This window comes from Cucurbita maxima, unplaced genomic scaffold, assembly GCF_002738345.1.
Source record: "Cucurbita maxima cultivar Rimu unplaced genomic scaffold, Cmax_1.0 Cma_Scf00004, whole genome shotgun sequence".
NCBI lineage: Eukaryota > Viridiplantae > Streptophyta > Magnoliopsida > Cucurbitales > Cucurbitaceae > Cucurbita > Cucurbita maxima.
In genome coordinates, this window is record NW_019272020.1 from 5,101,919 (window position 1) to 5,123,837 (window position 21,919).

Sequence of the window (21,919 nt, forward strand, 5' to 3'; positions counted from 1 at the left end):
AAAAAAAAAAAAAAAAAAGAAAAAGAAAAAGAAAAAGAGATTTATGGACAGTCGAAAGAGGAAGCTTAGTCTTTTTGTAAGTGCACCAGAGTATTGTACTTGCATGAAATCAAGCAGTATTCATGCATACACATTGATACCTGGACGTGAAGTACAGCTTGATTGTGCCATCCATTTGTTTGTGTTAGGAACGAGAAGAAAGAAAAAGGCGGTTGAAAAGAGATCGCTCTATTGAGAGACCGGTGCATGAACACCAACAGGCGGCACGGGATCAGTCTTACCCTGCTAAAAACCAAAAAACCGTTAGAAGCAGGCTTCCTCCAGGTGAGGCTCTTAGTTTTTGGTTTCTATCATTTTCCTTCTTTTTTACTCATACTTTAAGATTTACGAAAGGTTATGGTTCCTTTGCATGTACCTGGTTGTAAATATTTCAGTTTTCAAATGATCAAATAAGAGCAGGTTCACGAAAGGTTTACGGTTCCATTTATTTTTTCTGATCTTTTTCACCTAAGTATTTGAGGCATTAAGTTGAGTGCTGATGCTAAAACGTAGACCATGTAAAGCAAACATTCTTTTCTAGAAACTTTCTTTTCTATGCTTTATGCTTTAACCATTTTTGTTCACCACTCTTTACTTGCAGGTTGGTTGGATTGCCCTGCTTTTGGTCAAGAAATATGTTGCATGATTCCTTCCAAAGTTCCTCTGGGTGACACCTTCAGTGATTGTGTAGCGCCTGGTAAAAGATATGCATTTAAGCAAGCGATCCATCAGCAGAGAGTTTGGGGGAGAAAAGTAAGCCTCTGTCTCTCATACTCCTCGCTCAAACAACATTATAAAAAAAAAAATATACCAGAGAAAGAGAGAGAGAAAAGTGCAATTTTTTTTTTGATATAGGGATGTAGCTTCTTCATCTTTAACTTGTTTTCCATTCCAAAATAAAGTATTCATTAAAAATAGTAGCATAAAGAAAACAAAGAAATCTCTTTGGCCAGTTGTTCTCATGCACATGGAGAACCAAAGAACAAAATATGTTAATAAAGAATTTCTTATTCTTGCTCATTTTACCAAGTTGAAATAACAGATTATTTTGAACTAAACTTTCAGCTCGGTTTGGTGATTGATTTGACAAATTCTTATCGTTATTATACAACAACAGATTTGAATAAAGAGGGTATCAAGTATGTTAAGGTGAGCCTTGGAATATGGCATATTATCTTAATTGTACTTTTTAATTGTTGGTATTGAACTTTTCTTATTTTCTGTGATCTTCGTTCTTCTTGTTGGGGGAAGATTCCTTGCAAGGGGAGGGATTCTGTACCTGACAACAAGTCAGTCAATATGTTCGTTTACGAGGTTCGTACCATTTTTTTCACCGGGAATCTTTTTCCATTTTATTAGAAGTGCTTTCATGCATCAGATTTTGAGTGGAAGGGTCAAGGGATTGGCCTTTGTTTTATCTTTTTTTTTCTTGGAATATTGGGTACGACGTGAAATTAAGAACTGAATAATATCATTACTCGTTTTGGGTGTTATACTGTCTAGCTACTGTATCAATCTGGGCTTCTTTGATCTACCAAATTTCTAACTTATTGTCCATTGAATTCCTTAATCAGCAGCTTTTGTGTCCTGGCAATGCACATTAGGTCTTAGAATACATTCTCTACTGTATCTGTTTGATTTGGGGAAAAAAAGTGTGTTGGCATGTCCGCACACATACACACAGTTACATGTTTCCATTATTTGTGCATGTGTGGACTTGTTTACTTTTTACGTGTTCAGCTGAGGAACTGAGAAGATTGTTGAGCCTGAACAGCCGAACATGCGTTAATTATTATCCTTTTTTTTTCCCAGGTCAGTCAGTTTATTTCTCGTCAGAAACACTCAAAGAAGTATATTCTTGTCCATTGCACGCATGGCCATAATCGCACTGGATATATGATCATAAATTATCTTGCGCGTGCACTATCCATTTCTGTTACCCAGGTTAGTAAGTCCACCTATAAAATGATTCAAGTGTCATGATCATTTCTTGGTTTATCTTTGTTCATCTCATTGATTCATCTCTCATTTTGATTTGCTACCCCTTGAGAGGGGACTTTGGATTATCCTCGTTGCACAGGCTCTTAAAATGTTTTCCGATGCACGTCCTCCTGGAATTTACAAGCCAGATTACATTGATGCATTATATGACTTCTATCATGAAAAAAAACCTGAATTGGTTGTTTGCCCAACCACACCTGAGTGGAAGAGATCCTCAGATCTTGATCTTAATGGTGAAGCAGTTCCGGATGATGATGATGATGGAGGTTCTGCTGCTCCTTTGAATGTATGCAATATTCATAGAGTACTCGTTCTTGTCAATATTTCAATTTCTTCCTATTAATGGGTTAGACACGTAAGAAGTGTACACAATCATGTGTTCTTTCATTTTTTCTCAAGAAAGAGGGGTTATTAAAAAAGAAATATATGGACTCTTTGTACTTCATGGTCTTTTCAAGTAAGAAATGAAATCAAACTTGCTTGCAGCTTTAAAGACTAAGAGCACATGAAAGGAAGTATCTTTTTGCCTTAAGCCTCATGGGATCTTAGTTAGACTGCACATGGAATCCACCCAGGACTACACCTTGTTCAATTTCTTTTTGTTAATTCTTGCATTAAGTTCCATTCTACACATTCACACACTTGCACTCAGCATGCTAGTTCTTGGAAAGATAGGAATTAAGATGTGGTACATTACATTCCCATGTCCCATGCTCTAGACCAATATGCTACTTTCTATAGTTTTTCTTGAACCCTCTCTGGCAAGGACTAAAAAAACTAGTTCATTAGAATTTTCGGGTTGCAGACAAAGTCTTTTCTGTCGACAGAAATGAAGGGTTTTGTTCATAAGAGAATTACAAAATAGGAGGACCAATTCAGATCTATTAATTAGTCTTTGGATGTAGCTTATTTGATTCTTTTTTTCCTTTGGTTGTTTTCAAGGAAAATCATGATGATGCTGCTCAAGTGATGACAAATGATGATATATTGGGTGATGAGATACCTGAGGACCAAGAACGTGCTTTTAAACACTTCTGCTATCAAATGCTTAAAATGAATGCGGGAGTATGCTCTCTAAGCCTTTTCTTCTTCTTATGTGTCTGCACTTTTATATCAGAATATAGACAAGATAATCCATGGTTTCACGTCTTCCTTAATGGAACCTAAGACATTATTCCATCTATATTCGCACAAGATCGCTGGGGATTTTTATATGGGGTGAATTGTTTTGTCTTCACTTTTCATTTTACCTTTTTTTTTTTTTTAAATGATAATAATAATAATTATTATTTTTTACTTGCTAGGCGATCATGAAATTTTATACTTAAACCATCTATTTTCAAAGTACCACTAAAATTTGGAATATATATATGTGTGTGTGTGTGTGTTACAACCATTATTTATTTATTAAGAAAAGGTAAAATTACAAGTTTAGTCCTTCAACTTTGAGATTTGTGTCTATTTGGTCTCTAGATTTTCAAAAATATCTAATAGGTCCCAAATTTTTAATTGTGTTTATAGGTTCATGAACATTCAAGTTTGCATCTAACATGTCTTAGAAAAATTCAAAATTCTTAAAAGTTAATTGATCTATTATATATAAATTTGAATTTTATGTCTAATGGAACCCTAAACTTTTGTATCTAGTAGATCCATAAAATTTAAAAAAGTTTAAAGCTCAGAGACTAAATTAGTAGTTTTGTTTATTCATGGATCAAATAGACACAAACCTCAAAGGTCAAGAATAAATTTCTAATTCAACCTACAAATGATCTTTTAGTTGGAAGCATATGGCTTATTTGGTAGGCATGGAATATACTTTATACTTATTTGGTAGCCATGGAATATATTTTTTACTTCGTATAATTTTTTGCTGTCCTATTCAATGCTTATATTCATCGTTTAAAAACGAGAATGATGAATGATCATCTGAGTTTTCAAATAGGACAATAAAATTTGTTCAGTTTGAACTTATTGCTGAAGCCAACATGCGTGAGTCTATGCAACACTATTGCATAAAAGACTAGTTGAAATTTATGCATAAGATACGTTATGTAGTTGAAGCATTTGCATGTGTAGATTGCAGATGTAGCCCATTTTTGTGTTGCTTGTACTTGATTCAATGTTTTAACTATTTTATTTTACAGGCAAGAGCGAATTTGCAATTTCCCGGGTCGCATCCTGTGTCTCTTAACAGGTCATGTTGCATAAAATTTTCTTAATCTTCATTTATGATATTTTCCTAAATTAATTAATTCCACTTCTAAATGCCTTTGGGCTTCTTGTGCCAATCTATGTGTCATGACTCCAGAGCCCTTTTTTGGCTTTTTGTTAGTAACTTATTAAAGAACTTATTTTCTTCTAATTTTGTTGTTAACATTCATAGTTTTACTACAATGAACGATTAACTTGAAAATCTATACGTATGCATCATAGCACTTAGATACCCCAGTTGCATATTTACGATAGGGGGTTATGATAGTTCTCTTGTTAGTAGGGGTTGACTTGTTTCAAAGAAACTACACTACTAAAAGGTGGGGCCAAAGTTTTAATCATGTTTTTCCTCCGCCAAAGTTTGATTGGTGTTGGTACTTGTGGAAAGGTTGGCAGGATTTCAGTTTTCATGAGAGAGATGCTATTTTGGTAAAAAATTGAATTAGAGACCTTTGAAGATTTATCTAGGAGGAAAATGGTTTGTTGAGAACTATAGATGAGTTCGATGAAAATGTGGAAGAGGGTCTGACTAAAGTCGAGAAAGATTCAGGGGAGGTTTTTGAGAAAGCACCTTGATCATGTAATCTATAGTGAAAATGAAAGATGGCGGCAGAATTCGAAGTCATTGGATTGAAGGAAAAAAAAAAAAAAAAAAACTCGCCAACAAGGAGGTCAAGAAATCATGGTTTTTCTTCTTTGTTAAATCTTGGTTTTCATACCTTTCCCTTTGATTAGATAGGGAGTTGGTAAATGACTCTTTACTTTCTGGATGAAGGCTCCTCATATTATACTCTACAAGCAAGGGGGCTGTTTTCATAGAGGCAAATATGCCGTCTCTGATTTTTGGACTGCTTTTAATAAAAGAAAGATTCTGGGTGCTGTTTTCATAGCCAATTAGGTTACTGAGAATGGGAATAGAAGAGACAAGAAGGGTTGAATGCCAGATAATTGATTAGAAAAAGCTTGGCCGGTGGTCACTCTCTATGCTTCCAATAACAACCCACGGTTAAGGTTTTCAAGTAATTTGCATTCTACTTCCTCTGCAGTCCTCCATGTGACTGTCAGAGTTACGCTTCAGGTTTGCTACCCGCTGAACTCAACTGCAGATGAATTGAACACTTTGTGATCCTGACGCTATAGTTCCGATCTGAACATTGGGATGGTTATTTATAGATTCTTTTCTTTTTTGTTAGGGAAGGGGGGGAGTGTTTGAGCTATATTCTTAACTCAGAAAAGGTTTTGTTACGTTATTATAGTTTGTAACCCTATTGCAATTTAAGAGTTCTGACTATTGCAAACCTTTTGTTTTTGATTTGTATGTTTAGTTGTAGAGGAATAATTTCTTTTATTCTCAACAATATTGAATAAAGAACTTCTAGAGTAATATAGAGATTTAGCATTCTTTCTTGTTTTTAAAAGCTGCCACCGCCTCTTATTCACTTTTGTGCTTAAATATTTGAAACCCTTTCTCTATAGTCTTCTTCGCTCCTTTGCTATGGTGGAGACATCGCACTCAGTCTTTTGGTAATGCAAATGCTTCTTACCCTGAAAAAGTAATGCAAGCAATTGAGCAATCATTCCTGCACTCCCTCTGATTATATGTTCTTATGGATTTAGTTTTCTATTTAATTTAGCCTCATGATATTGAGTTCTATTTTATATTTATGGTATGCAGAGAGAATCTTCAACTGCTAAGGCAACGCTATTATTATGCCACGTGGAAAGCTGATGGAACAAGATATATGATGCTAATAACCATGGATGGATGCTACTTGATTGACAGGGGTTTTAAATTTAGAAGAGTCCAAATGAGATTTCCGTACAGAAATGCAAATGATGTATGTTAGTCCAATCCCTTCACTGGAGATCTATTTACTTGTATAATTGTATGTGCATCCAACCTGATATACGTTGTTCATTTTGGCTTCAAGGGCCTAGTTGAGAAGATTCACAACTACACACTCCTTGATGGAGAAATGATCATTGACACTCTGCCGGACTCACAGAAGCAAGAGAGAAGATATCTTATATATGATATGATGGCAATTAATCATGTTTCAGTCACTGAGGTTTGATTTATATTTTTGTTAGTGATCCTTATGGATGAAACCTTATGCTCTTAATATAGTTAACTCCCCCCCCCGGAAAAAAAAAAAAAGTTGCTTGAATTTGGACATGATAATTGTGCATGCATGTGTTTTAATCTTATTTATTTAATATTTTGGGATTTTGCCACCTCTATTGCATTGCACAACTTGCAGGACTATTGTGTTTACAAACTTAACCATGCTTTTGAGGGCTCGATTCTTCAGTTCAATTCTAGCTAAATAATCAATTTAGAGACATGAGTTCCTTTTGCGATCTTGAGGATGGAACACCTTATTTTTTCTTGTGTTTGTTCTTAGTTCTTCTTCCACACCAATAAAATATTTATTTCTTTGAAGAAAAGTCCCAGCATAATCTGATTAGTGTTAGGAATTGGGCCTTGGTAGGTTGATTATTTCCTTCCTGTATTTTGACCTGACCTTAAATATATGTCATATTCTATCGAGATCTCTTAATTCATGTACGCAACTATGCACCTATTGCTACCATTCAAGATGCACTTGGTAATATCTATTTGAGAATGTTTAGCGGTATTTAAATTTTTGGTTGGATGGTCATTGGCTGACTTTATATAGAACTGCCTCTTGACTGTTTGGTCATATTTTCTTTTTTTACAATTCATGGCGTTCAATTAATTGTGCATTTATCTTTTAGTGATAAGTTGTTATTTCCATTTTATAGCTCTTATAGTTTGCCATTGCTGTAGCGTCCTTTCTATGAACGGTGGAAGATGCTTGAGAAAGAAGTGATCGAACCTCGTAATTACGAGCGCCAGAATATTTACCAAAGTAGGAACCCTCAGTATAGATATGACCTAGAGCCATTCAGGGTTTGTATCCATACTTTTCTTTTTATTTCTTTTCTTCTGGCTGTGGCTATCTGATTCAACATAAATAAATACTCATTAGGTGAGGAGGAAAGACTTTTGGTTGCTCTCCACAGTTACCAAACTTTTGAAGGAGTTCATACCGAGGCTTTCACATGATGCCGATGGTCTAATATTTCAGGTAGTTGAATTTTTAGTAAATAAAATATGAATATAGATACCTTTTGCACCTTTGATAGGGTTTGAGTTATCTTTTATTCCAGGAAACTTGAACTGTTAGAAATATTGTCTCAGATACACAATCATAGTATAATTACCCATAAGGAAATATGATACTAAGTATTATATCTCGACGTTTATGAGCTTATAATTTCTTGTAAATTTGTGACATCTCTTTTTATTAGCATTGTTTCTCTCTGCTTTTAAATATTGCATCTTACACTGTCGTTTGTTTGGGTCTGAGATTGTGGAAGTTTACGTTTTAGGGAAACCATCCATTTATTCCTTTTATTCATAAATCAATTTTAACATTATTCTTTTTCCAAAACACTACCAAATAGCATGAAAAATTATCATATAATTATTTTTTAAATAAGTAATGAAAAATAGAGGAAGAAGAGAAGATGAAAAATGCCCATATGAAAGAAAAAACTCCTGATTCAAATATTTGCCTGGAATATTGCATTAATCTTTATATTTGAAGAAGTCTTAGACGTGAAAGTTGTGCATTTATGATTTTGAAGCTGAAGCAGAGTCCTAATGATAGGTCAAAATTGATTCCCTTACGAAAGTTTAGGGTGTTAATTAATACGTTTATTAATTTAGAGCTTTAATTAATTTAATTTGGGAAGTTTAGTGTATAAATTGATATTTTTCTACATTTTTTTTTTTGGAAATTTGTTATCATCATTTATTGGGGTGAAATAGTTTTTTATTTTTCTTTTCTAGGGGTGGGATGATGCTTATGTTCCTCGAACTCATGAGGGTCTTTTAAAGTGGAAATATCCAGAAATGAATTCAGTCGACTTCCTTTTCGAGGTTGTAAGTAATTTCTTTAGCATTGAATTTGATTGCTGCTACCGAAGTTGATGCTTGAGTAATTTGAAGTTAATTGTCTGGACAGATGGGGGACGATGATTCTCAGACGCTTATTTTGTTTGAACGAGGAAAGAGGAAAACAATGGAAGGAAATAGGGTTAAGTTCAAAGGTTGATGCAAATAGTTTCTGCCCCCTTACTTCATATTCTTTTGTCTTCTCTTTGCACTATTATCAGTCAAATCATTCTTAATAATCTATCTTTTATTTGCTACGATGAACTCTTACATCCTATTGTGCACAAGTGCAAATTTTTTGTGAAGGAAATATCATCTTGATCGTCCAGGACTTGTGGTATGATGTTAATTTACTTCTGTGGTTTAGTCATCTTTGTATTTAAAATTGCTGGTTAAGTTAGTTCATCTTTGTATTTGTACTCGTTTGTATATAGATGCTACCACGGTTATGTTGCAGAATGCTGGGGCCTTGATAACTACTATCTCTTGCATATGTGGCTAATTCTGGCTGTATCTATCTTTATCAACCTTTACCTTCAATGTTTCATTATCTATGCCAAAATTCCTGGATAACTAGGTGGTCGTTGGTTTAAAATCTTTGGGTTTGTTGAATGAGATTCTACTTTTGACTGCAAATATTTTATAGACCGAATAATATATAGTTCTTCAGTGTATATTATTTTAGGTCTCATTTTGAAACTTTTGCAGATGGCGATCCTTCCTTCTATTCAGGAAAGATTGTTGAGTGCTCTTGGGATTCTGATGAACGAGTATGGGTCTGTATGCGTGTCAGGACAGACAAAACAACTCCTAATGATTTCAATACATATAGAAAGGTTCTTTTCCTACCAATTTGATATGCCGTTTTGCTGAGAGTTTGAAACCTGCGTCTATTAATATTTCTCGACGTTTGAAATAGGTCATGCGGAGCATTAAAGACAACATCACGGAGGAGGATTTGTTGAAGGAAATTCATGAGATCATACGCTTGCCCATGTATGCTGATAGGATAAGGAATGATAGTAAAGCAGCCCAACATACAAATTCAACACGACGGAGGTGATGATAGATAGACGATGCAATGCACAAATACAGAAATTAGGTAATGTTTGGACGAGATGCTCAAAAGGAGTTCCTACAGGATGTTGTTTGCCATAGCTTTGCCTTGTTGCTATCGACGTGTGTGCAGCTGGCGTGTCTATGATCATCCAGTCATTGCACTTAATAGATGTTTTCAGGTAGAGCTTTGAAATCCATTTTTTTTTTCTTCTAGTTTTCCAGGTGAAGAGAAGTAGGATTAGGATCATCATCATGTATATTAGTAATTTGATTTTCGATATTTAGCAATTGCGGTAGGCAGCAAGCAACTCTTAGGTAGTTCTTTTTAAAGTAAATCTGAGCCAAGTTTTTATAGCTAGCTTTTTCATTTTACTGTTGTGAATAACCTTTACTCTCTCTTTCTTTTTTGTCCTCGTCTTTCTGTTCTGGAGATGAGAAATAAGAACACGACCTGGATATTGTTCGATGTCTTGTTTGGTTTGCTTACCATTTCTGCTGAAACATAGTCGAAAAAAGGGGGTTTCTACTCGAATTGAAAATACGAACTCCATTCATATGTTTGAGGTTGTTTCCAACCGAACAGGAATGCTTTTATCAATATGATAGATGGTATGGAAGGAAATAATTTTCATTTGTTTGATATAGTTGGATTTTTTAAGCCATTGCATTTATGCAATAATAAAAATAGGAAACGCATAAATGAGTGAGAGGTTTCTACACCCTTAAAAAAAATGCTTCCTTCTAACCGGTGGATCTAACAATTCACCGCATTTAGCGCTTAACATTTCTTTCTCTCATTGATATAAGATCTCACAATCCACTCTTCTTTAAGGTCAAGCGACCAACATTCTCGTGCCTTCAATCGATTTAAGATCTTACAATTCACCATCTTTGAGCCTCATATCTCTGTTGGCACACTCTGCTTAGCTCTAATACCATTTGTAATGTCTCAGACCCAGTAGAAGATATTGTTGCTTTGGCTTGTTTCGTTGCCACAATATCACAGTTTTAGGGCTAATACCATTTGTAACATCTTAGGCCTACCATTGTTGCTTTGGCCTGTTTCGCTGTCACAATGTCACAGTTTTAGGGAGAAGTTTCCACACCTTTATAAAAAAAAATGTTTCGTTCCCTCTCTAACCAATAATGAGAACTCATTTTCCAAAGTAATAACTAGTAATAACTTTTCCAACAACCCTAAGTTAAGAATAAATAAAGAAAGAACCTGCCATAAAAAAAATTAATATTTAAATACAAAAACTTAATTCATTGTTGAACTAAATAATGAAATGGTAGAAACTATAATCTTATATTTGTACCCATAAATTTGAATATTATATCAAATCCCAAATAATAATTTTACCAATTTAAATTATAATCTTATATAAAGAATCAAATCTAGAATATTTATTAATGATTTAAAATTAGGTCAAAATACTCAATAAAATTATTAAAGTAATAACAAAATTGTCATATAATTACAGAAAAAATCATACCTACAATCTAGTTTCTAATATTTTTCCTCTCAATTACATTAATTAATACATTTAAATAAGCATTAATAATTTTTTAAACTAAAATTTAATAGATTTATCAAAGTAAAATTTAAATGAATATAATTATTAATTTAAGGTTTTGAGGGCGTATAAAATTTGTTTAAAGGTATTAATTTCAATAAACCAGACAAATTTGATAGAATAGTCAACATTTTTTCGTTCTAAAATCTTTTCGTTTCATACTCGCGGAAAGACGCCACTGCAGTTGGATTAAGCAGATCCCTTTTGGGGTTTAAGGCAATTTGCTGTTGTTGGCTCTGCGTTTCAATTTGCAGAGTCTTGATAGCGCGTTCCTCAGGGGCTTCGTTCCCTAAATTGCATTGATCTCTGCCTCGAATTTGAGTATTCGATTCTTTCTGTTCTTTGTAAGGCTACGGTGGCGGCCACATGAAATTCTCGGGGATTTCAGCTCTTTTTATTTGTTTAATTCTCTTTGCTCCGTCGAATTTGATTCACGGTGAGGAGACCAAGAAAAACAAATTTCGGGAACGAGTAGCCACGGATGATGCCCTTGGATACCCTGAGATGTAAGTTTTGTATCGTTGTGTTTAATCGTTTCTTTTCCGTCTCTGTGACCTGCAGTTAGTCTGGTTATTTATTTGATTTTTTCCCCATTGGATTGTGAGCTCAACTTGCAATCGAGATTTTTGGTTCAAGTGCTTCGGTTGCTGTAAAACTGGCTGGAGGTTTTTGGGGAAACGATTCGTTTTTTTCCAAATATTGACTTTTTAATCTTCTGATCTTTGATTAGAGATGAGGATGCTTTGTTGAATACACAATGCCCAAAGAATTTGGAGCTACGATGGCAAACGGAAGTAAGTTCTAGCGTGTATGCTACCCCCTTGATCGCTGATATTAACAGGTATAGTAAGCCCCTCACTAGTACGTTCATTATGGCATGAAGCTTAACCAATGTGTAAAGGATTCCTCGGAGTTCTAATGCTGTCATAATTACACTTGGGGTGCAACCTCTTTTTACTTCAACTTTATTTTTCTAGTTTATTTGTTTTACAGTGATGGGAAGCTTGAGATAGTGGTTCCATCTTTTGTTCACTACCTTGAAGTTTTAGAAGGTTCTGATGGAGATAAAATGCCAGGTAAAAGTTGTGGTAATTGTTTCGGGATTGCCAATTTCTTATAATGTTGCATACAGAAGGTCGAATTGTGAAAAATATTACGTTAGTATGGAAAGCTTTGGAGGGCATTAGTTGTGCTTTGTGTTTCTTTAAGGCAACCTATTAGTCAAAATTATGCATTTTCTATTAGGGTGGCCTGCTTTCCATCAGTCAACTGTGCACGCTAGTCCTCTTCTGTATGATATAGACAAAGATGGTGTGAGGGAAATAGCTTTGGCCACATACAATGGAGAAGTACTCTTTTTCAGGTGCTTATCTTTGCCTCCTTCCACACAAACCATCTCTTACCTTTTCTATAGTTCAGTCTTAAAAAGATGCTATACATATAGGTATATACATTTTTCTTTTTAATATTTTCCCCTAAAAATATCAATTGTTGTTAGGGTGTCAGGATATCTGATGACAGATAAGTTAGAGATACCACGTCGCCGTGTGCGCAAGAATTGGTATGTGAGTCTAAATCCAGATCCAGTGGACCGATCTCATCCAGATGTTCATGATGAACAACTTATCACAGAAGCAATGAATTCAAAATCAACGTCTCGTAAGTATATCTCATCCCTTTGATTATTAGTCTGTGATAAAAGGAATATCCAGAATCTCATGAGATGAGACAACTGACATCACAGTGTATATATTGTCCCTGTAGAAACAAATGGAAGTGTTCCAGAGTTAAACCATACAACCCAGACCTTGATGAATGGAAGTGTGACTGAACTAAATACTTCGGCTACCATACCAAATCAAATGTTGAATGTTTCAGATACCATGAATAACAGTAACGTGAATGACAGAAAAGTCGAACCAGATATTGTCCTGCCTACAAGCATGACCAATAATGCTTCTATGAATGTTACAACTGGAAATCTCGATGATAAGAATGCAACTGGGACGAGTAGAAGACTTTTGGAAGTTAATGACCCCAAACAATCTGAAGAAGATGGTTCTGGGTCCAATACAAATGGTAGTGGAGATGAGCATGTTGCCACAGTTGAAAATGATGAACCTTTAGAAGCAGGGGCTGATCAATCATTTGAGATATTCCGTGAAAATGATGAACTTGCTGATGAGTATAATTATGACTATGATGATTATGTTGATGAATCCATGTGGGGAGATGAGGAGTGGACTGAAGATAAGCATGAAAAAGTGGAGGAACATGTGGATATTGACGCACATTTATTGTGCACTCCTGTAAGTTTAACTTTTATACTTCAAATGAAGTTCTGTGCCATTCCTTACTATTCTTGACTCATGGTAATGATCTTTGAATGGTACATAAATTTCCAGGTCATAGCTGACATAGACAATGATGGGGTATCTGAAATGATTGTAGCTGTTTCATACTTTTTTGATCACGAGTGAGTTCCCTTTGATGCTGTCTTGCGTCTTGATTCTTTCAGTTTCTCACACATTAGATAGTATTGATTAAGAAAATGAGGGAAAACAAATCAGGACTATCTTATGTTTTATTTGAACTTAGTTTCTTTGTATGTATATTCAAATGTACTTGCATGTACTTCTTGCTGGGTTTTGGGGCATCAAGTACTTGGTATATTCACATAAAATCTTTATAATGCTCTGGGAGTGAATAGACTGTCTACCCTTGTTGAGTGATGAATGTGTTTATTTTCACTTATTTTTTCGGTGAAATTGATGAGTCTCTATGATAATAGGTACTACGATAACCCAGAGCACAAGAAAGAATTGGGTGATCTTGATATTGGGAAATATGTAGCTGGTGCTATTGTTGTTTTCAATCTGGATACAAAGCAAGTGAAGTGGACAGCTGAACTAGACTTGAGCACAGATTCTGCAAACTTTCGTGCTTATATATATTCCTCCCCTACTGTCATTGATTTGGATGGTGATGGGAATCTGGATATTCTTGTTGGAACATCCTATGGCTTGTTCTATGTCTTGGATCATCAAGGTAATCTGATTCTGAATTCGGATTTTCTTGTTCTTGTATGTGCAACCGTTTCTTCTTTGATTTTTGTGTCCTTATATTATTATTATTTTCTGTTTTTTTTGGTATTTAATACACTTTGCAAACTCGAGACGATTTAAATGATATCTTATCCTCGCTTGGCATTTTATTTTCTCAATAAATGGGGTAGAATTACTTGATTGAGATCTTGTAGAAACATTCTTTCTTTGAGCCGTATTCTCATTCTACTTGCTTCTCAATCTTGCTTGAAGGTGATGTCTTGATGAGTACAGTCATACCTCCTGTAAGCTTTTACTGCGCAACTTCTTTCTCCTCCTTTTTAGGAGATAGCACTTACCTCTTGAATAGTGTTCTAATGGTTCAGTACATTCTTTGTTATGTGCCCTTTGCCTTGCTGGTTTTCTCTTAGCAGTCATTGATTAAATTTGTTCACTCGTTCTTGAAATTTTAAACTTTTACATGAAATCTTCCTTCCTAATTTCCTGAAATTAGAATCTTGATTGTGGTATTTGTGCAGGCAAGGTGAGAGAAAAATTTCCTCTTGAAATGGCTGATATTCAGGGAGCTGTTGTTGCAGCTGATATCAATGATGATGGAAAAATTGAACTTGTAACTGCTGATACACACGGAAATATTGCTGCCTGGACTGCTCGAGGTGAAGAAATTTGGGAAAAGAATCTAAAGAGTCTTATACCGCAGGTGAACCACCTTCTGTTTCTTGCTAGTTACTCTCTGCATGAAAAGATGGCAACGTCAAGCTGCCTGTTTAAATTCATGCGTGACCTAGGTTAAATTATGAATTATCTTGGAGGCCAACGCTTTATCGAAATGAGTTTCTTGCAAAATAATGGAGAATGGTTGGGTATGTGTTAAGAGTTGTGTCTTCTGTTTAATCGACCTTGAGGTGGTGTTCATTAAGGGAAAGTAGGGTTAGGACCGAAAAGTATTTAGATCTGGCATGCATTTTTCACGAGTTACAGTTATATCGTTTGCTGCTATACTCCGAGCTACTTTCATATCTAACTTTTCAGATTATGAAATTCTTTTCATTTGAATTAAAAAAAATGAAGGAATTCATTTCATTTTTTAATCCCTTGTATTTGTTTCTTTTTTGATGAGTTTGAGCTCTGTTTCAATCAATCATTGGCACATTGGCTTTTGTCAGCCACGCCATCAATCCTAGGTTCATGAGTTTTACTGCTGAGTGCTGACTGTTTATAGAAATTGAATCGAGATAGATGGCTTGTATTGAGATGAACATCTTTACTCATACCAAAAGTTTATGTTGGGAAGCAACGTAGTTCATAGTAGTGCTTGTATTACTGCATTTCTGTAGTTGATAGAATAGAAAGCGCTGAAAGATACATAGAAAAAACAATGATAATAACAGATCCTGTTGCCAGAGAGAGAGAGAGAGAGAGAGAGAGAGAGAGAGAGAGATCTTTGTGAAGTGAGTCTTATACTGGGTTACTGATCTGGAGTTGTGTGTCCGTTTTGTAATTTGCAGACTTCGTGATTTAAGTACAGGTTAGCTGATGTGATCTATCTCTTATTGATACAGATAAAATCCTGGAGATCTCTGTTTGTTGCGAAGTATCTGATAGTTACTTTCCTAGGCCAGTATTTATCCACCATAGTTTTGATGCGTGTACTTATTTTCTCAGGGTCCCTCCATTGGCGATGTCAATGGGGATGGTCATACTGATGTGGTGGTACCAACAGTATCAGGAAATATATATGTTCTGAGTGGCAAGGATGGGTCATTTGTTCGTCCTTACCCCTATAGAACCCATGGAAGAGTGATGAATCAAATTCTTCTCGTTGATCTGAATACACGTAATGACAAAAAGAAGGGACTTACTCTAGTCACATCATCATTTGATGGCTATTTGTATCTCATTGATGGACCTACATCCTGTGCTGATGTTATTGACATCGGCGAGACGTCGTAAGATATTCTCTAAAATCTATCGATGTTGCGAACTTATATTCTTTTTGCTCTTCCTTCATCAGATATCTATTCTTTTTCGTCCATCACAGATATAGCATGGTTCTGGCTGACAATGTTGATGGTGGAGATGACCTTGATCTTATTGTCTCAACCATGAATGGGAATGTTTTCTGCTTTTCAACTCCTGCTCCTCACCATCCCCTCAAGGTATATATATGATGATCTGAATCTGCTTGCTGAAACTTTTTTCTCGCTCTCCCACATAAACTTCTATTTATTTATTTAGGAATGGAGATCAACTAATCAAGGACGAAACAACGTTGCAACTCGGTACAACCGTGAAGGTGTTTTCATTTCACAGTCCTCTAGAACTTTCCGTGATGAGGAAGGCAAGAACTTCTGGGTTGAGATCGAGATTGTAGACCGTTACAGAAATCCATCTGGAACACAAGCACCATATAACATCACTGTAATTCGATCCTAACCTCCATGCTTTTATTCTCAAGATTTGCACTTATGCAGTTCTTTAAGAATCTACTCATTCTTTTTGGAATTGTGATTTTGATCTGAATATCACTAAAACTTGCAGACAACCTTGATGGTTCCTGGCAATTACCAGGGAGAGAGGAAAATAAAACAAAACCAGATCTTCAAAGAACCAGGCAAATATCGGATCAAACTTCCAACCGTCAGTGTTAGAACCACAGGCACTGTTTTGGTGGAGATGGTTGACAAGAATGGACTCTATTTTTCAGATGAGTTCTCCCTCACATTCCACATGTATTATTATAAGCTTCTGAAGTGGCTTCTCGTCCTCCCCATGCTTGGAATGTTTGGTGTACTCATGATCCTTCGCCCGCAAGAGCCTGTTCCATTGCCATCGTTTTCCCGGAACACTAACCTATGATCGATGCCCCATACGAAATGCAGAGACAGATTAACAAGAATGTAAAAGGTATCCCTGAACCGAGAGCTGGACGATGCACAAATTTTTGCAATACATGTGTTTAGTGTTGATTGTGCATCTAATCTTCCGAATCACTGAACTCGAGTCAGGATTGAAATTTTTATGGAGTTGGTGGGGTTTTTTTTTTTTTTAATGAACATATATCTGGAAGGTAGACAATCAGAAAGTGTTGCAAGATCATGTCGTTTACAAGATCAAACAAATTAAGTAGTCGAAACATTGATATTTATGTACAATCTGTCTCTTCTCCTGCCCTGTACTTCATGCCATTGTTTGAATTGCAAAAACGCGTGGATGTTCGAAAATCTTCGGTCTTTAACGTCACAGATTCTTGAGATCTTATGGTAGCATCCTATTATGTAAGCAGCAGAGACATGCTTATGAGACCTCCCATCCAACAATATGTTGGTATTTATGATAGAAAATGCTTGTTGTTCGTTTGATCCAAGTGCTTTGAAATGGTACTTTGAAGCATCGAGTTGTCTATTCAACTATGGGTGTACAATGAACTCGGCAATCCGAACTGACTTAACCCGAATTATAAGGATTGGGTTGGATTCACATTCCAGGTTGAGTTGTGTTCATTTTTCTGAATCCAAATATATTATGTTCGGGTCTCGGGTTCATTGGACAAAATTTTGGGTAGACCCGAACCAAACTAAATCTTATAAAAAGATATCTTAAACCAAAACTTCGAATTGACCCGAACCAAACTACATCAATTCTCTATTTTTTTTAACAACTTGAACCCAATCTGAAGGGTAAGTTGAGTTAAGTTGTAAACCCAACTCAACCCAAACTATATACATCCATATATTTACCCAGATAAATTTATTGTATCGGATGTCTTGAGTGAGAGTGTTATCCATAATGCTCTAGTATGTTAGCTACACTAATAAATAAATAAATAAATAAATAAATAAATAAATAAATAAATAAATAAATAAAATAGACCACAAAAACCAAATAAATTATTTTTTTGAAGCTCCTACACCAATATGGTATATATATATATATTTTAATAGAAACGGCCTACTTAAGCGGGAGCCAGTTGTCCACGTATTTCCTAATTATTTGAAACTTTATTGCCATTATATATATATATTGCAAATTTCCCGCCGTCGTCCATCCATTCCAGTCTCGAATATTTTCACAAATTTCCTCAGAGAGAGCAAAAACCTCCATGCCATTCTCGAAGCCGATTGTTCACAGCTAAAACCGAATTGCAAGCTCAAGAAAACAGATTCACCTTCAAAGGTATCAATCTCTTCGCCACTGTTTGTCATTTGAGTTTTCTGTTGAAGGCCATTAATCCCGATCCTCCACTATCACGATTATTCATAATCTTCCTATTCTGTTCTGTTTCATGTCTCCTAGCTTATACGACTACAATTCTGCAAAGAACAACCATGGATTTGTTTCGAACGTCAATTCTGCAAATTGTGTCGATTTGGTCGAATGCGTTCTGGTGATGCATAATGTTGACTCTGGTACGCAATCGCACCTCCTGGTGCCTATTCGGCTGTGCAGACCTCTGAGCTGTGTGGCAATTTCCCAGGATGGCCGCTTCGTGGCTGCTGGAGAGGTGAACTCTTTTTCCAGAATTGTCCTTTTGTCTTTGCAGTTTTACGAACTGAAACCGACATGATTGTTGAGATAAGATTGATTTGAGATACCGTATATTCCGGTTCGTACTTATAACTGCCACGGTGTTTTTATTCGACTAATCGGATCTACTTAGCCAAATGATTTTTACCTGCTTTAAAATTTCAGTGTATTTAATTTCACTTTATATTTTGTGCTTAAGCAGTAAGCAATCAGCACCAACGCCAAACAACCACCGAATTTCATTGACAGTATTATATGATGAAGTCCACGTTCTCAGTAAATTTGGATCATGACAGTTTCTTCATCTATTCATGTAGGTCCTCGAATATATATTAAGAGATTTGTCTACGGGATGATGGCTTCACCACTATGCATATAAATTTATAAAAATCATCAAAAGCCTAGATCATGGGCTTTCTGATCTGTAGTTTGCAATGGTGAAAGGTCAGATGACTCGATTACTATATTTTCCTCACCCCATGTTCTATATTGCTTTTGCATTCAGTGCCTCAACCTACAGTATTTATGTGGGATTTAGATGGCATAGTCTTTGCATCAGAACTTGAAGGTCATCTGTACGGTATTGCTTGCCTTGCTTTTTCCCCTGATGCTAGTTTTTTTCTTCTTTGGTTTCGGTTCTGCTGCTACTTGTTCACTTTTCCTTTTTCCAGCTTAAATAATTCGCTATTCTTTATTTATACGAGGGGAATATATATTTGGCGGACTACAGCGTTGCTAGCAAAGCTCAAACCATGTTCATCTTAGACGACCATCTCATCTGTTTCCTTCTCATCAGATTCAAAACCTCTTTGAACTGCTGGGAAGAAGCACATGAAGTTCTGGACAATCACATCTCCTAGGACCCAATTTAAGTTTGGGACAAGTTCACTGTCTTTGCATGGAAAACCTGTTAATCTTGTTGGATGCATGTTTGAACTCACATTTGAATTACTTCTACGCCTTAGGACAGTAACTATTATTCTGGAATAAATACGCTCGAATTCTTCATGAAAAAAGTTTTATCTATGGTCTTTCGGGTTTCCCTCTGCTTTTGTGGAAATTTTCGATGACTATGGTTTAAGCAAAATCTAGCAAGCACGAACAGAAATATTCAACATGGATGCGTTGATATATAATTGTGGACCCCTTGGCTCATGCAGTAGATAGTAAGCGTATAATACACACACATACATTTAGATAGAGTGGGAGAGAAATGTAAGTTTGCATGATGTTATATCTGTTATTTTTTTAATATTTTTTTCCAAAGTTCTACGTGGAGAATAAGTTGATAAATATGCGTCATTCTCACGTCTTTATCTGATTTCGTGATCAGAGCATGTATGTTGCATGCATCCATACACATTTTAATTTTTATTCAAAATTCAATTTAATGAGAGCTTGATCTGTTTTTTGTTTTCTTTATTAAAATTCAATTAAAGTGAACCGCCCTAATTTTAAAGCAGTGACCAAAAAACAATCCATTTAGAGTCAATGTTGGAAGAAGATAATTTGCGCAATTCATGTTCCTTGTCCGATGTAGAGGTTGTGCATGGACCCCACTCTCATTCTGTAAAGTTTTTCAAGCAGAAATCATGAGTGGTGGTTTGTTGTAGTTTATGGTTTCATTAAGTTTAGGGAGACAGGGGAAGAGTTATGGAAGGTGTTGGATGGTCTATTCGGTCTTTGTGGGTCTTGTTAGTTCTTTGGGTATCAACATTTTCCCGGATCGCCTAATTCACATCAATACTTCATGCATTGAACATGGACATTCTATCCAACATTTGTGCATAATATACTTGTCCTTGAACATGGGATACAGCCTTTCAGAAGTAATAATATCATATTACTAGAGTAATATTTTCATAGTTTCTTTTATTAAGTCATATTCAATTCATAGGTGTACCAAACAGGAAGTTTCTTTTAATGATTCAAGATGATCATCTCACGATCTAGAACCAAACTTGATCTCTGTATGATTGCATGTCCAACTTAATCACTTCGAGTTAGCAAGGTTTTGTGGTTTATTGGTACCCTGCATAAGTATATAATCTTATCTACCTTTTGCTCTGTCCAATTTTTCTCTTTCTGTGATATGAACAGAAAAGTTGCTGTTCTTTGATTGTTGATGATCAAGAAAATGCACCTCTACCTCCAGAATTTCAATTTTTTTCTGACCACGTCCTTGGATCTGTTAAGTCCTGCACCAGCAGCTTGTCGGGAAACTCTTCTGACAATAGAAATACTAATGGTTCTCATGTGTCTCAAGAAACTTTTAGGTAATGTCTTCGATGATCTTCGAGCCATTTTCTCTTTTAAATGAATCCTTTCGTTACTTTCCATGCTTACAGTGCATGTCTGCCTCCAGTTGCCATCCTGAAACCGGGTTGCTTTTATACATGGGCCTGAGCTTGGTTTATCTTAGGGTGCAATATCGGGGTAATAGGACTAGTTGCCCACCCTAAACCAAGATCGATCCTTTTGACTCAGGAGTTGCATTCTAGGCAATAAGTTTCTTCCATGCCAGAGATTCCTGGATGATGTTAATAGAACGCAATTGTGTTTTTCGAAATAGAAAAAATACGCTAATATTAGCATGCGGGATAATTGATGTGTTACTTACTCGATCAACCTTTTCTGGAAACTAAGATGTTATTTTTCTTTTAATGTGGATGTTTTCTAGAAGGAAAAACTTCCAGTCGATAGAAAGCAGCCAGAATGAAAGATTATAGAAGGGAGACGTATGGTGTATGTCATTTCTGTTAAAATGCTTCTGAGCTATTTGTGATAAATAGAATTGTCCGCAGACACCATTACGTCTCTAGTTCAACGTTTTGCATGATAAGAACCGCTACACACTGTCAAATTTGAATGCGTTTTCTCATATATTGATCTTTTGTTTGGTTTGGATTGCGAGCTAAGGCTTGTGGTAAAAGCAGACTAAAGGTTCCAATTTCAATCAGCCGACAGTAGGACTGCATACACATAATTGCACTTGTATGCAGTTAACTATTATGACGAGTCATTGCAGTGAAAATTGTTGATCTTTTTTCCCGATGAGGAATGTGCTTTACAGGACAAGATGCAGCAAAACTACCAGTTTAATGGATGCTCTTCTGGTCAAGCTAGCTATGATATAGATATTGGAGGAGATTTGACTTCCAGTAAGATTTCCATTTTTTATAATTGTGGACCTAGAGCAAGCATGAATTTCACACAAGAATGAATGAGGTTCATTATGGGAAAACGGAAGAGCTGCTTTTCAGCAATGTGAAAAGTCAAAAGCAAGCCACTGGAGATGGTATCGGTGCCCCATTAAGTCTGAAAATGGTGATCTATTCAAGCTACATTCGGGCAGTTTGTCAATGTCAGGTTAGTGAAAATTTGATTCCGCAACTAATTTAGTCTTTGGGAATTCAACCAAAATAGGGATGTTGAATTGTAAAGTATACTGG

General features: G+C 35.7%; 2 protein-coding genes and 1 long non-coding RNA gene across 6 annotated transcripts in view; all 3 read left to right on the forward strand.

Annotated features, from left to right (window-relative positions):
* The window catches only part of LOC111478187 (mRNA-capping enzyme-like), a 10,907-nt gene extending 1,143 nt beyond the window's left edge, over positions 1 to 9,764 (forward strand). For 2 of the 3 annotated variants that reach the window (XM_023122342.1, XM_023122343.1), the window contains exons 3-18: positions 189 to 324; positions 641 to 792; positions 1,105 to 1,188; positions 1,291 to 1,353; positions 1,852 to 1,983; positions 2,120 to 2,326; positions 2,983 to 3,105; positions 4,188 to 4,237; positions 5,930 to 6,092; positions 6,186 to 6,323; positions 7,067 to 7,189; positions 7,269 to 7,367; positions 8,135 to 8,227; positions 8,310 to 8,394; positions 8,948 to 9,075; positions 9,159 to 9,764. In XM_023122342.1, coding sequence (XP_022978110.1) covers positions 189 to 324; positions 641 to 792; positions 1,105 to 1,188; positions 1,291 to 1,353; positions 1,852 to 1,983; positions 2,120 to 2,326; positions 2,983 to 3,105; positions 4,188 to 4,237; positions 5,930 to 6,092; positions 6,186 to 6,323; positions 7,067 to 7,189; positions 7,269 to 7,367; positions 8,135 to 8,227; positions 8,310 to 8,394; positions 8,948 to 9,075; positions 9,159 to 9,302 — 1,920 coding nt within the window. In that variant the 3' untranslated portion in view covers positions 9,303 to 9,764. The remainder of the gene's footprint in view (positions 1 to 188; positions 325 to 640; positions 793 to 1,104; positions 1,189 to 1,290; positions 1,354 to 1,851; positions 1,984 to 2,119; positions 2,327 to 2,982; positions 3,106 to 4,187; positions 4,238 to 5,929; positions 6,093 to 6,185; positions 6,324 to 7,066; positions 7,190 to 7,268; positions 7,368 to 8,134; positions 8,228 to 8,309; positions 8,395 to 8,947; positions 9,076 to 9,158) is intronic. The other variant, XM_023122344.1, reaches the window with a different exon arrangement.
* Positions 9,765 to 10,992: 1,228 nt separating this feature from the next.
* On the forward strand, positions 10,993 to 17,118 carry LOC111478172 (protein DEFECTIVE IN EXINE FORMATION 1-like). The gene is made up of 13 exons (XM_023122318.1): positions 10,993 to 11,381; positions 11,606 to 11,716; positions 11,869 to 11,951; positions 12,121 to 12,238; positions 12,374 to 12,534; positions 12,640 to 13,184; positions 13,281 to 13,351; positions 13,667 to 13,923; positions 14,459 to 14,640; positions 15,606 to 15,889; positions 15,982 to 16,099; positions 16,179 to 16,361; positions 16,482 to 17,118. Exons 1-13 carry the CDS (start codon positions 11,242 to 11,244, stop codon positions 16,797 to 16,799), a joined length of 2,571 nt encoding a protein of 856 aa, XP_022978086.1. The 5' UTR covers positions 10,993 to 11,241; the 3' UTR covers positions 16,800 to 17,118.
* An 886-nt stretch (positions 17,119 to 18,004) lies between these two features.
* On the forward strand, positions 18,005 to 21,831 carry LOC111478351. 2 transcript variants are annotated; one of them, XR_002717452.1, is made up of 4 exons: positions 18,005 to 18,116; positions 18,237 to 18,444; positions 18,785 to 20,743; positions 21,541 to 21,831. It is a non-coding gene; the product is annotated as an uncharacterized LOC111478351 (long non-coding RNA). The 2 variants fall into 2 exon arrangements; XR_002717451.1 differs by having other exon boundaries at positions 18,785 to 21,831.
* The last annotated feature ends 88 nt before the right edge of the window (positions 21,832 to 21,919 follow it).